The 15,615-nt window shown below is 34.0% G+C and overlaps 2 protein-coding genes across 2 annotated transcripts in view; one reads left to right on the top strand and one right to left on the bottom strand.

The window, feature by feature from the left end:
• Window positions 1-15,615, top strand: part of znf827 (zinc finger protein 827) — a 789,732-nt gene that overhangs the window by 205,654 nt on the left and 568,463 nt on the right. The window lies entirely within an intron of this gene.
• tceanc (transcription elongation factor A N-terminal and central domain containing) lies at window positions 4,905-6,455 on the bottom strand. The gene has a single exon (XM_087237347.1). It carries the CDS (start codon window positions 6,303-6,305, stop codon window positions 5,100-5,102), a length of 1,206 nt encoding a protein of 401 aa, XP_087093473.1. The 5' UTR covers window positions 6,306-6,455; the 3' UTR covers window positions 4,905-5,099.

The following is a 15,615-nucleotide window of genomic DNA, read 5'->3' as shown; positions in this document are numbered from 1 at the left end:
CTGTCGGCACTGTTCAGATAACGTGATGTTTGGCGCCCTCAAGAGGTTGTAAAATGAGATGCAACCATAAAGAAAATCGCCTCATCAAAAGAATCCCCTCCAGCTTGATGAGAGCTGTCCTGTTAGTGAGGAGGGTGCTAGAAGAGACCAGGAGGTAAGGAGACCGGGAGAAGTGGCGAAAGAAAAGGAGATTTTGGAAGAAGCTGGTCTGTTTCTCCTTTCTTCGCCCAAAACCTGGTAAAGAAAGCTCAGGGTGAGAATGGGGAGCAGCAGAGTGAGAGAAAGAAAAGGTGAAGCAGGAGCTCGGCAGAGGCAGAACCTTCTACTTGTTGTAACGTTATGTCAGTAACTAAAGTAATATAAATGATCGTCATAGCTTTAAACATTATTGTGTCTGTAAACATATTTATTATTAATAGCGTTGACGTGTTTTTGTGTGTGTTTTTCTTTTAAATAGTGATTTATGTCAATTTCCCTCTTTGGATCAAACCATTGTACGATAACACATGCACTGTCGAGGATTGTGTCCACCAGAAAGGCACTTCATCAGTAGACCAGCAGATTCAGGAGCAGAGTGAGGAGGTGACGCTGGACGTACGCTGAGGCAGAACCTTCCACTAACGGTAAATCTCTTTATTTTTTGCATGACTGGACTTAATCACGAAAAAAGAAAACAAAATCAATATAGCTTTAAGCATTTGAAGAGTTCAGATGCAGTTTTCTCTGAAAATGTCATCATAAATGTTCTTCTAAAATCTGAATTTTTCTTGGTCTCATTAGTTAGTTATCTGCCTAACTAACTATATTTATGTGTTATACTTTGTCTCATTTAACATAATTCAAGTTCTTATTTAAACGGTCAGACTAATCAAACATGCTAAAAATTCATGAATGAAATTTCAATTCTGAAAGGATTAATGTTCTGAAATAATATGCTAACTGTCACAAATTGTGTTCTGTTGATCAGGTGTTGGTCAAGTTTGCCTGGAAAATAGAGGACATGGAATCTCCAGATTTTAAGTAGACTGTGTACTATATGTGATCTCTTTCTTTATCAATGTTAATCATAGACTGAAAATTATTTCTCAATAAACAAATCATAAACATTTTCCTGTTCCTCAGGAAATCAGCCTGACACTCAAAGCCAATGAAGGTCTCAGCTCATCCAACATCATCAAGTTGCTGGACTGGTAGAAGCTCTCTGACCATTATATTATGGTCTTGCTGCACCCCTTGTCGTAACAATGTCTCTTTGACTTTTTGGAGAGCTATAGGAGCATCTCAGTTGAAGCGTTTGCATGGCATGTGATGCGGCAGGTCATTGAGGCAGCTGAGACCTGCTGTAGACGAGGAGTTCTCCATAGAGACATTAAAATGGAGAACCTATTAGTGAACATAGACAACATGAATGTGAAACTGAATAATTTCAGCTGTGGCTGCCTGTTGGATGAAAAGCTATATTACACCTTTAGTGGTATGTACTGTAATAAAACGGTAGTCTGGGACATTAAATTTAGTTATATTATGCACAAACTAGTGCATGTAATATGGATGGCTATCTGTATTTTCCAGACCACATTGATTTGGACAAGATTACAAACTGGCTGTGGTACAGTATCTGCCATCCTTGTCGAAAGATGAGATCTTTAAAAAAATTCAACAAATGTAATTGTAAATTGTACAAAAGAAGTAATTGTATCTTACAAAGCCATATGGCTCAGACATCTAAAATGCTGTCTTTAGGTGTAAAGAATGTTTAAACTAATTATCAATTGTTATTCCCGTCTTTCAGAATCATCCTGATCCCGAAGAGAGGACTCCTCTTGACCAGATTCTTCTCCAGGACTAGTTCAGGATACCTGAGATAAGCAAAAACACTGAGAGTAATTTTGTTGACATAAACGAAAACAAACAGACTTCTAATGACAGCTGCGTGATGCTTTAATTTTTTTTAAGATTGAATGTTTTTCCATTATGTACTGTCATGTAATGATTTTAGGTATCAATTAACGTTATTATTATACATCACACGTTGTCTTAGTTATGGCATTAAAAATTATATAAAATTCTAATAAAGTTTTACCTTTACATTGTAGAAAATGATGAATCTGTCTCTAAAACTATATATTTTACCAGACATGTGCTCGAACTACAAGAAACTGAGGAAAGGAGTTGTTTATGCTGGAGTTCGTGCCAAGGATGGTCTTCCACTATATTTATATATATATATTGCATTATCTGCCTAACTAACTATATTTATGTCTTACACAATCAAATTTCAATTTTCAAAATATGATTGACCTAAAGTAATATGCTAACTATCAAAAATTGTGTTTTGTTGATCAGGTGGCAATCAAGTTTGCCTGGAAATTTATTTGTCTGCAAATTATTTCTCAATAAACTAATCTTAAAGGTTTTCCACTAGCCTGACCATCCGGAACCTGTTCCTCTGGAAATTGGCCTGACACTCCTGGCCAATGGGGGTCTCAGCTCACCTAACATCATCGAGTTGATGGACTGGCAGGACCTCTCTCACCATTATTTCATGGTCTTGCAGTGCCCCTCACAGTGCCAGAGTCTCTTCGAGAGTGATGCGGCAGTTCATTAAGGCAGCTGAGACTTGCTGTAGATGAGTTCTCCATAGAGACATCAAAATGGAGAACCTATTAGTGAATATGGACACTATGCATGTGCCACTGATTGATTTCGGCTGCGCAGCCTGTTGTATGAAACACCATACAACACCTTTATTAGTATGTTCTCTAATAAAATGGAAGTCTTGAGTTTCATAACCCACAAGCTTCTGGATACAGAAGAAACTCGCTGTAGAAAATCAAACATTCAAATCTCTTTCCTTTCAGGCACAAAGGCATATGCCCTCCCGATACCATTGGCTGTGGTATCTGCCTTCCTTGTTGATTGGTGAGATCTTTAGAAATTGCAATAAATATAATTGTAAATTGTACTAAACAAGTTTTTTTTCAAGTTTTAAGTAATAGTCCATCATTATTCCCACTTTTCACAATTCAGCCATTTGATCAAAGCCTGCATACATCCAGATCCCAAGGAGAGGATTCCTCTTGACAGGATTCTTCTCCACGACTTTCAAAAGGCAAGACATGTGTTATACAAAGGTCAAAGTCTGTTTTTTAGATAGTAAACTTGATTTTGTTTGTTTTTCTTTAGATCATTTAAGTTGTGGAGGCTGGAGCACCTTGTGCCGACCACCCAGGAGGTTCTCTTTAGTCATCTTACGAATGGCTAGCTAACACCAGTGGCCTCTCCATCCCTCCAATCCTTTGCGTCTTGCAAGGATTACAAACTCAGGTAGCGTCTGGTGTCTAGGGATGTATAGTTGTACATAGATTTCATATAAAAAAAATGTATTGTTGAATTGAATGTTTTGTTGGTGTCATTTTTGTACAATTATTAGTCTCCCCAATAGGTCGAGTTCAAATCATCTGTACAGCTGTATATATATTCATTCATTCATTTTCTTGTCGACTTACTCCCTTTATTAATCCGGGGTCGCCCCCGCCAACATATCCAGCCTGTTTTTACACAGCGGATGCCCTTCCAGCCGCAACCCATTTCTGGGAAACATCCACACTCTGTGGGGGAAACCGGAGCACCCGGAGAAAACCCACGCGAATGCAGGGAGAACATGCAAACTCCTCACAGAACAGCCAACTAAGCCAAGTTTCGAACCAGCGACATTCTTTCTGTGAGGCGACAGCACTACCTACTGTGCCACTGCATCTATATATATATATATATATATATATATATATATATATATATATATATATATATATATATAATAAGGGTATAAGCTGAATTCAGCTGAATTGCATTTATTCTATTTGATGAGGTTACATCTGTAATTCATTACAGACATTACAGATTAGCAGCATGACCTCTCTATAAAACACATACAGGCATGTCATTTCATTACAAACATATGCAAGAAATCAACTCGATGTAACAACTGATTAGTAAGACAACTAAGCACTTAAGATGTTTTATTATTATTATTCCAAGGAATCATAAAGCAACTACACATGCTTTCTGGATGTGGCACACTTTCCGTCACATTTGCTAAGCTTAGACACAAGATCAAATTTGAGCTGTTTCCTTTGTGTTATCCGAATGTAGCATGTTCATGTTTATGAATGTGATTACTGTCATTACAGAACATCACAGTTATACAGGGGTTCCCACTCTTTCATTAACAGCAGATTTCAACGACTTTTAAAACTGCCACCACCATGAAACTTCTTACTGTACTCAACAGTTCACTTACACTTAATATTAACAATAAAACTGTGTGCATAATGATGAGTTTTTTGAATGAAGAATTTGATTTTAAACAGCCATGTTAAAAAAAACTTTAATAAAATTTGTCGAATTCGATACTAATTAAGAATTTACCTCGTTTTTACAATTGTTTTTACAATTGTTGAAATAACAGCATAATCGAATTTCATTTAAAATTCTATTCACAAACCTTAAGGACCTGTTTGTTTTTAAGTACCTTCTAAAAGTGTGGGAAGCTTGTTTTAGTAAAAAAAAAAAACTGCAACAATTAGATGACGTGTAATGTACAAAACAATTTGATGTGAGAAGAGTTTAAGAAAAAAAGTTTATAAACCAGTAAATAAGTATTATAATAATAAATTATAAATGTATGTTTGCAGCAGTTCAATAGTTATTCGTTTCCATATTTACAGACTTAACAGTGACTTGTGGAAAATAATCTAAATATATACTTTACATAAGTTTTTGGAGGACAAATAAAACAGATCTAAAGTCAACATAAAAAAGTGTGTCTAGCCATACTGATACTTGGATTAAAACAGACAATAATTACCTTTTTACTGGTTACATGCATCTAAAACCAGTTTTTAGACTCTTAAGAGATTATATTTATTATTTTTGGTGTATTCATCTCTTCCAAAACAGACATGAATGCGCATTATACGGTTCACTGCACCAAATTGAAGACTACATAATTGACAATCTTAACATCATTGTGAACAAAAACTTCAATAATATAGATCAAACAATACAGAACAATGTTGCTATCTATACGCACTTGCTCAAAGGCAAACCCAATTACTGTGGTACCACTGTTCTCCACAATTAGCACAGGTCATAAAAGTCATAGAATCATTATCTGCACTGCCACTCTGCACCCAGGATGGCAAGAAAAGAGTCCCTCGTGAGATTTGAGTCACCCTGCAATCCATACTGTCACATTGCCTGCAGCGAACTTTATTGGTAGGGGTGCCTTCAACTGTTTCTGGCAACTGATGCTCACTGATGGCCAAATTAGTGTAAGTTTCTCTGAGCTGTCGAAGTTTCTCACCTGCCATTTCCTCTACAGACATCTGGGCAAATGCATCTGGAGTCAGTTGTCCTGAAATAAGGCCTTGGCGTAGGTGGGGGTTGTTTGGGTTCTTTAGGTTGGCAACCTTGCTCCTAATATGAAACTTGTACTTATGCTGGTTTCGTCCATGAAGAGCATGAACATGCAACTCAATGTTCTCAGCAAGGGCTTTGAGCTTGTTCATATGACCTGGGTCTGTTTGTTGGTTTGTGCCAAGAGCCTGAAGAATCAGATGGACACATTTGGATCTCAGTGCTGTAGAGTCACAGTTAGTTGTGTGCTGATTTGTGTTTTGAGGAACTGAGGTTTGAGCACCTTCGTCTGCATCAGATCTATTTGATTCCACGGCTGGAGTGAGGCTCTCTTGTTCAAGCTGTGGCTGGAGAGATTCTGCAGATTCAGTTGCTATACAAAGTTTTTTAGAAGATGCATTAAAGCATACATTATTACATTTTCCCTGGTTTGCATCCTTTGTTATATCAAGCTGCTTTGTGTTACATGCTTGACTCTCGTTCACTTTTTCATGTAAGGGCTGAAATCCATTGGTTAAAAATGGAAATTCCAATGGTAACTCAACATTAGACATGTTATGCATCTCTGACTCTCTGTTTGGCGTCTCTAATTCCTTGTCCTCCCGTGTGTTTTTGTCATTATTTTTGAGTAATATTGCATGTGACAAATTGTACAACTTCTTCCATTTTGTCAGCAAGCTCTTTGCTTTTGTTTTAGCACTCAAAACAGGACAGGACTTAAGCAGTCTGTAAAGAACTTTTACAATATCTGTTGTCTGAATCTGCTCTAACGTGACAGAAGTGATGTCGAGTTCAGTCAGTAATGATATAACATCTTCATAACTGCCGTCCTCGTGCAACCTTTCGATTTGTGTAGCACAATATATGATCTCTCTAGTATGCATGACGTCTTCAAAATTAACAAGAAAGCAAGACAATTTAATTCAGGAAAAAATAAGGAGTATCGTTACACCTGGAAAATACTGTTCTTGAAGATTCCGAAGCGTTAGCTCAGTTTTCAAGCGTAATAAAAAAATGCCTGCTATCTGAATTGCAGACAAACGCAAGTCTTCCGTCTAAACAAACGCGTATCTTCTTGATTAACTAAGCATTAAAACATTTTTTTTACAAAGTCGCTACTGCAACAGCCATGTATTTCATCAACGCATTGCAGTTGTTGTTGTTGTTCTTCTTCTTCTTCTTCTTGCAAACTTTGGCAGCTTTAGTGAATTTCCGCCACCTACTGGGGAGGAGGGTGAGGCGTTGCTATAGAAAGGAATACAGAAATAGACCAAGCAAAGAAATGGTAAGAAATGAAAGAAAATGGTAAGCTATTTAATCAAATACATAAATTAAACTTTTCTTAGTAATGATGTCTTTTTAGATACTTTAGGTATGCTTTAGTTTTTATTAAATTAACATCTTTAGTTATTAAATTTATTAATTCATTCACTAATTTTCCTTCAGCTTAGTCCTATTATTCATCTGGGCTCGCCACAGCACAATGAACTGCCAACTTATCCAATATATGTTTTACACAGCTAATACAGCACTTATACACCTCATAACTCATACACCAAGTGCATGTCTTTTACTGTGGGACAAAACTGGAGCACTCGGAGGAAACCCACGCCAACACAGGAAGAACATGAAAACTCCACACACAGAAATGCCAACGGACGCGAACTGGGACTCAAACCAGTGACCTTCTTGCAAGGAGGCGACTGTGCTACCTGCTGCGCCACTGAGTTGTCCCTTTATTTATTTAGTTATTCAATTTATTACTACACTAAATCTTTAGTGTTAGATTTAAACTTCCTGCATTCTTCATTTCCTCCATTAGCTGAGATCTTTCCTCATTATAACTATGACAATTAAAATAACACGCTCAACTAATTTTGGATTTCCACATATACTCCACATACCTGTATCGTGTTTGCCAATTTCAAACAGTGATTGGTTTAATGCAGTGAGCCCAATTCGGAGGCATGAGATTGTCATCCCTTCTTTTGTCACAAACCTGTCATACCCAACTTACCTCATTATTTGATACAATTGTCTTCCCCTTTCTTCCTGAGTCCATGTCTGTCGCCATCTTTTTTTTACTGACTTTAATTAAACCCTACATTTCAGATTTGCCCAATGGGACATTAACATTTCAGAGAGTATACTTTAGTGCTTTCTTTGCCAACTCACACACTATTTCATACTTTATACTTTAACTCCCAAGTGATATATTCTGTACAGAGTCTGGAATACTTCAATAAGAATGTCCTGTCTTGCTAGATACTTTTTTCTTTTTCTTTTTAATTAACAATGCTTAAACAACAGAAAAGCTTTATACTTTTTTTTTTATTTACACAAAAGACTGAGATGACAATCAATTTGCATTCACAATCTTTTCATTCTCATTAATAATAACAATACACCATAAATAAATACATGAATGAATGAATGAATGAATGAATGAATGAATGAATGAATGAATGAATGAATGAATGAATGAATAAATAAATAAATAACAAAAGTTAACAAACAAAATAAATAATTGAAAAAGTAACAGGGGAGATAAAGTACACAAATTCTAAAACCAATATCTTGCTATCACATATTCATCTTTAAATACCACCAGTCTTGAGGGAATTTGAAAATTTTTATTTTATGAATCTAGAATTGTAATAATATCAACAAGTTATTTAATATAAAGTGCTCAGCATACACCCCTCACAAATTTATCTTTTAAATTCACATTTTTAATATGAAGCTATAAAATATCATATTTGTGCATATACATTAGATTAGTCAGCACTGAAGCCAAATCTTTAGCTTATCTAACAAAATAACTTACGATAACGTTCCAAAAACTAGTACACCCAAATTGATATGATATAGAAAAATATTAAAAACAAATTTTAAAAATGAGATATCAAAAAATTGAAAGTTTTTGTTGAAATTTTGTAGGTTGAATTTTTTTATTTAATTTATTATTATTATTATTATTATTATTATTATTATTATTATTATTTTGCAATATTTGGCTTGAATTTAAATGTATTATCTTTTACTTTCTAAATATGTTTTATGACTTAATCCTTTAATGCATCTGTTTAATAAATCTGTTTTGTTTAAATGCACCAAAATACATTGCCTGAGAAATTCACTGAGAAATGGATACAAATATTCATTTTCAAAATAACTTTTTATCCTTACTATTAAATCAAACTTAAGAATTTTGCATGAGAAGATGAGTCTAAAAAGGATGAAGATGAAATTTTATGTTGTATCCAAACTAATTATCATACCAAAATGTTTGTACCAAATTACATTGGAAAAACAAATGATTAATTGTTATATCCAAATTACAAAACTGGCATACATTTAAGTCCCCAGTATTGAAATTTAACCTATAAATATGATTGACATGATTGTATAGTTGAATTCAATTATGGTTGTCATTTAATTGACAAACAGTGATGCTTGTGCACTCAAAGTTTTGCTGGTATATATATATATATATATATATATATATATATATATATATATTTTTTTTTTTTTTTTCTAAACATTCAGTTTAACCAGTCAATAACAGATTATTAATATGTAATCAAACATTTCACTAAGCTTATACCTGTGCTTAGTACATAATGCTTTTGAATGTAATAGAATTTCTACTGCTAAAAATATTAGAATAAGAACTGTTCAATAACAATGTTTTTACTAATATGGTTTAATTACATTAATAAGACTCTCCATTTATGTAAACAAAGTTTATTGTCTTGACAATCAGTTTCTTTCTTTATAATACCGGCAGTTCTGTTATACTATAGACTAATTTACATACATTATGAACAGTAAACTAATGGATACAGATTTGTTTCAATGCATTTTTGCAGAGCTGAGGAAGAATATTGAACCATACAGTTCAAATATAGGAACTAAATTATCATTTCATATCTGCAGAGGGAGCTGTTCGCACACTTTTAATGGTTAACTTTCCAACGTGATGCTGTAAATGTAATGTTTGTAATGTGCATTTTCCTTAGTCCCACAGTCGCCACAGCAGAATGAACCTCAAACTTATCTAGCATATGTTTTATGCAGTGGATGCAATTTTAGCTGCAACCCAGTACTGGAAGTCACCCATACAAACTCATTCACACACATACACTATACGGTCAATTTAGTTTATTCAATTCACTCATACTTGTAGGGGAAAGCGGAGCACCTGGAGGAAACCCACACGATCATAGGGAGAGCAGGCAAACTCATCACAAAAATGCCTACTGACCCAGCCAAGACTCGAACCAGCAACCTTCTTGCTGTGAGGCGCAAGTTAAAATAGTAATCCATATGGTGTAGATATTATATATGAATAAAAAGTATTAGCAAGTGCATGATAACCAATTTGTATTTAATCTTTTGGTTCTTTTGAATTATAGACTCTTCTTTTTACCATTTTATGAGTATACATTGCATACCAAATTTTTGAAAGGCATTTCACAGCATAGACAAACTTTAGGTACACTGTAAAAAATAAAAAGTTGAGTTAACTTAAAATTTAAAAGCAACCAGCTGCAAATAAATTTAAAGTTTATTAAGCTTCAGTGGTTGAAGTTGTGCCAAATAATTTTTAAGTTACTGAGAAGGCTGTATTAAGTCAAGTATACTTATACTAATTTGGCACAAGTTCATCCACTGAAGCTTAATAAACTCAAAATTTATTTGCACCTGGTTGTATTAAAATTTTAAGTTAACTCAGCTTTTTTATTTTATACAGTGCAAGTCAAATGAAGAAATCAAAAATCAAAGTCTCCTCAACTGATTTTTTTACTTTCATTGAACAAACAGTTCCAAACATGAGTAAACTGAACTCTGAGCTTAAAATATGTCCACCTTACCTACAATTTTAATCTGAGTAAACAATTTGTGAGTTGCATTTTTTACAGTGGATTGAATTTTTATTTTAGATGGAATACTTATATAAAAAAATAAGCTGCTAGATTATTGATAATGATTGATTTTCTTATTTTATGATTATGATTGGCTCTAGTTTGCCAATGGTGAGCCATTCAGAAACATCTTTTTAATTTTTATTTAATTCACTTTTATTAATTTTAATTTAATTTTAATTCACTGTTTTTTTTTATTATTTTAAATTTCATTTATTACATTGCATATTGATCGTATAAATAACTTTGAATTAAACATGTTATAATTGATATAAACCTTAGAAAAAACTTGTAATAAAAATGTTATAGAATGTCATAAGCATAAATAATTTATGTTATGGCAGCGTGTTTAAAATTTTTATTTGTAATGCCTCTTGACTAAAAAAAAATAATCAAAATAAAAAGTGGCTATTATTATTTCAAAAGTGGTCATGATGGAGTATATGATAGTTTGTACAAGACATATTTACATAACACCCTATACAAGTTATGAAAGCAGTATTTTTCCTCTTTAACACTTTGGATTTTTTTTTAGCATGAATGTAATATTACTGGTTAAACTAAGTGGTTCATATTGTTGTTATTAAGGTACAATGGGAAAATTAAGTATTTTTTTATTAAGTAGTTCTCAGAAAACATATTTCTGATGATGATAGCAACTAAAGAAATCCATATATGCAAAGAAATCAAATCCAATGAGTTTACAAATTTAGTTATGCGTAATAAAATGAAATGAAGTAGGGGAAAAGTATTGAACACCCTTCATCAGTGTAAATTGGACATTTCAGCAAGACAGTGATCCAAAACACAGCCAAGGAAACTCTCAAATGCTTTCAGAGAAAGTAAATCAAGCTGTAAAATGGCCCAGCCAATCACCTGACTTGAATCCAATAGAGAAATACAAAATAAAGATCGGATTTGATGAACGAGACCCACAGAACCATCACAATTTTTACACTCTGTTGAAGTGGGTGAAGAAAAACTTACACTTGAGCATTTCATTCTTCATATGAGATGTGTCTTTAAGCTGCCATCACCAACAAAACTTTTATACAAAGTATTAAATACATTTTAGTACTTTCTACTTGTCATTTCATTCTTATTACACACATTTTTTTTTTTTTTAGATTTTTGTTTTGTTTTGTTTGTGTTGTTTGGGTTTTTACAAAAATCTGGTTCAATTCCATGTCAACAGCTCATTCAGAAATATTATTCAGGAAAAAAACATAATGTGTTCAATACTTATTTTCCCCACTGTATGTTCTGTAGTGGTATTACAATTGTTTATCATATTTAGCTTACCAATATTGGCAAATAACACAACATTTCAGCATAAATGTAAGCAGACTGTGCAGAGGTTATCATCAGAGAGGTTACTGGTTGGTTGTATTTGCTGTTGTGTTTTGTTTCAGTGTTTTCTACGTTCTGTGGTTAATTGCCACTGATTGAATGAAGGATGGAGAGAGAGAGAGAGAGAGAGAGAGGAGGACTGGAAGAGAAAGGCAGCTTCAACATCAATAAAGTGGGGTGGGGGTGCATAGTAAAACCTGATACCTACAAGCCCTCCCATAAATTCAATTGCTGGGCTATCTCTGTGACCTTTAACCCCACGCTGCTACAGTTACAGCACTGTAGCCATGGCAACGACAATCAATGAAGGGACAAATGTGACATCATTGAGCACAATGTCTTGCTCTCAGCTGATGATTCAAAGGAAAACCTTGCAGCTAGGATAGCTGAATTCACTTTTAAGCTGCGTAAAACATATGCTGGATAAGTTGGCAGTTCATTACAGTGTGGGGACCCTTGATTTATAAAGGGACTAAGCTGAAAAGAAAATGAATGAATAAATGATGATTCATCTATAAACGATATCGGAGGAATTGGAGATCACGGTTGTTCAGTTTAGGATTGCCCACTTGTCCTTTACGCATTAAAATACCTCCAGATTCCTAAAATCTTTTAACTATATGCACTGTTGAAGATGAAAATTAGATGTCTTTCTATCTTTTTTGAGGAACATTATTTTTTAAAAATTTCAATAATTTTCTCACGTATTTGTTGGCAAACTGGCGATCATCAGCCCATCTTTGCTCCTATCACATTAACTCAGCAATTTTCATCCGTTTAGACACCATGGTATCCTAAAATATGACCATTCTGACACTGATGATGAAATTATATATGGATTTATGCAGTTTCTTGGTGACATATGTGAAAGAAAATTTATATATGAATCTTAAATGTCTATATGCAAAAAATATTTCTATTAAATAAGATTTCTATTTAGCTATTATATATACGGTGTATATATATATACAGTATATATATATATATATATATATATATATATATATATATATATATATATATATATATATATATATATATATATATATATATATATAGCTAAATAGAAATCTTATTTAATACAAATTTAATACAAATATATATATACTATTGTACGGTTTGATTCAATATTATACACTATTTGTTATTTTTTATCATATTTTTTATCTATTTACTTTATTATTTCACTAACTCACTTCACTTTCTATAAACTTTCCTGCTGACATCCTATAGCAGTTTGAAAATTGTAGCTTTTTGAATAAAAAAATGCTGTTCATTGATTGTTCATTTTAGCTGAGGTCTGTTAAATAATAACATTTTAAAGATAAAACTTCATATTACACATTTTTGTTCTTTTGTAGTAAAATGATTTGGTAATTCATTCATTGACAGGCCATCCAAGATGTACATTCTTCACCTTAAAATTACATTTTTTTTATAATTGGGGCTCAACCGTTTTTGATGATCCATAATATATATTTAAACAATCCTTTAAACAATCGTTTCATTTTTTTATTTTTTGAGTGAGCAAACAGTATTCCTTTAATTACAGTAACATATGGAATTTCATTATAAGGTGTAACCTGCAGTTTCCAACAATTATCCCCATTTTAAAAGGCCTGGTATCTCTTGCTGGTTTCAGCTCAGGCTTACCTTGCATATATTTACATTTGCAGGCTGTAAATGTGTTTAACATGCTATGCGGATGGAATTGAGTTTAGGGTGGGTCTGGTTTTTGTTGTAATAGAAGCTTCATTGTGTAAATGCTGAGATCTTCTCTTGCTGACTGTTGTAGTCTTCCCTCCTATGTTTTCTTTGGCGTTATAGCGCATGCACATACTATTATTCCTTTCTAAGAAAAGCAGATCAGACATGGAAGCTTTGTTTACAGCCAGAGCTATTTTCACCACACAGAGCTCTGTTTAGAATACTCCACAGGAAGGGATGATGTCAGTGGACTATCGCTTACAATATCTCCAGATGGACACTGCACCAGGGCTCTGTCTCATGAGAAATGATCTTACAATGTGGAATTGAAGGAACATCTGCGAGAGTGGAATAAAAATATCATTTCGTCTTCAAAGCTGCATGCTTGATGTAGGACAGGAGTTATATTTGCTGACAGTACCACCAACACCTGTCAAATAAACAGACAGAGCAGCTTTGCTGATGTGACTTAATATGTTTTCCTATTAATAGTTGACAATATTATGATTTCTGCGGGAGGTCGGTTAGCTGGTTGTGCAAGTTTGCTCTACTATCTGACGTCTTCTCATTATACCAGCAAAAATATAATTGTCAGTACACTCTCAGATATAAAGGTCACTGTGGCAGTACCTTTTCTAAAGATATTTGTCCCTGAAGGGTCTATAATAGTACCTTAAAGGTACTTTTTAGGTATATTTGGGCTCTAATACGCACCTTCGAGGTACCACTGTGGACTCTTTTGAGTACAAATATGCATTTTTTGAAAAGGTTCTGCCCCAGTAACAGCTCTTGTACCTTTTTTTTCTGAGAGTGTGAAAGGTGAAATATGACAACTGCTCAATTAAATTTGTGTGTAGAAGTAAAGCAGACGTTTAAACAATCACCACATAGTCAGCATTCAAGTGACCTCTATTTAACTGATGGAACAACTAAACCATAAGTTTTCAATTTAACAATTTTATTGCAAAATTAATACTTTTTCTTCCCAAATTTAAGATGTAATAATACCACTTCTTTTTATTAAAAAGACAGATCACCATTAGTGTATTGTGCCGGTATAAGATTTTGACAATATGATAACCTCGGATTAAATATCATGGTTTTGCGGTGTTACAGTATTGTGATTACTGCTTCAAAAGACAGTACGTCTTGGTAAAATTCTAAATCTTTTTCCCCAATGAACACAATTTATTTTATTTTAAGCAACTTTTAGAGTATTTTGAATCTGTAAACATGTCAGGCAAAATAAATAATTAAAATAAATCATTGACTTCTCCTGTCTCCGTTAGTTGAAAAACACAGATTTCTTTACAACTTAAAAAGGCATCTTTGGATATCTTTTTTCTCTTTGGATATAAAGTAAGCAAGTTTAGTATGGGGGGCGAAGCAGTGGCGCAGTAGGTAGTGCTGTCGCCTCACAGCAAGAAGGTAGCTGGGTCGCTGGTTCGAGCCTCGGCTCAGTTGGCGTTTCTGTGTGGAGTTTGCATGTTCTCCCTGCGTTCGTGTGGGTTTCCTCCGGGTGCTCCGGTTTCCCCCACAGTCCAAAGACATGCAGTACAGGTGAATTAAGTAGGCCAAATTGTCCGGAGTGTGTGTGTGAATGTCTGTGTGGATATTTCCCAGGGATGGGTTGTGGCTGGAAGGGCATCCGCTGCATAAAATCTTGCTGGATAAGTTGGCGGTTCGTTCCGGTTTGGCAACCCCGGACTAATAAAGGGACTAAGGCGACAAGAAAATGAATGAATGAAAGTTTTGCATGCTGGGATGTTGGTGTATAAGTGATTTGATTTTAAAAATTTTGCTGAATCATGAGATGTTATATGGATACTTCTTTTCTGCTGGAGATTCTGTTGTCCTAAATCGCTGAATAAAATTTTAGTTTAAAAAAACAAAAAAAGTACTTGTACCATACAATCCCAGAAATAAATGTACGCAAGCTGTCACTAGGTTGGTACCTTTTCAAAAGGCATTTTTACCTGAAGGGTCCATATTGGTACCTCAAAAGTAGTACCTAAAAATTTTAAAAGGAACACTTTTGTACTTTTTAGGAACTAATTTGTACCAGTGCAGTATTAATAAGGACCTTTTAGGTACAAAATTGTACCTTTCGGAAAAGGTACCACCCCAGTTAAGATCGTGTACCTTTATTTCTGAGAGTGTAGGAACGGTAGAACAGAACATTTGAATGGTTTTAAACCTTGACTTTTTT

Source organism: Danio rerio, chromosome 1, assembly GCF_052040795.2.
Source record: "Danio rerio strain M-AB ecotype USA chromosome 1, GRCz13ab, whole genome shotgun sequence".
In the NCBI taxonomy this organism is placed as follows: Eukaryota; Metazoa; Chordata; class Actinopteri; order Cypriniformes; family Danionidae; genus Danio; species Danio rerio.
This window is presented reverse-complemented; position numbering and strand designations above follow the sequence as displayed.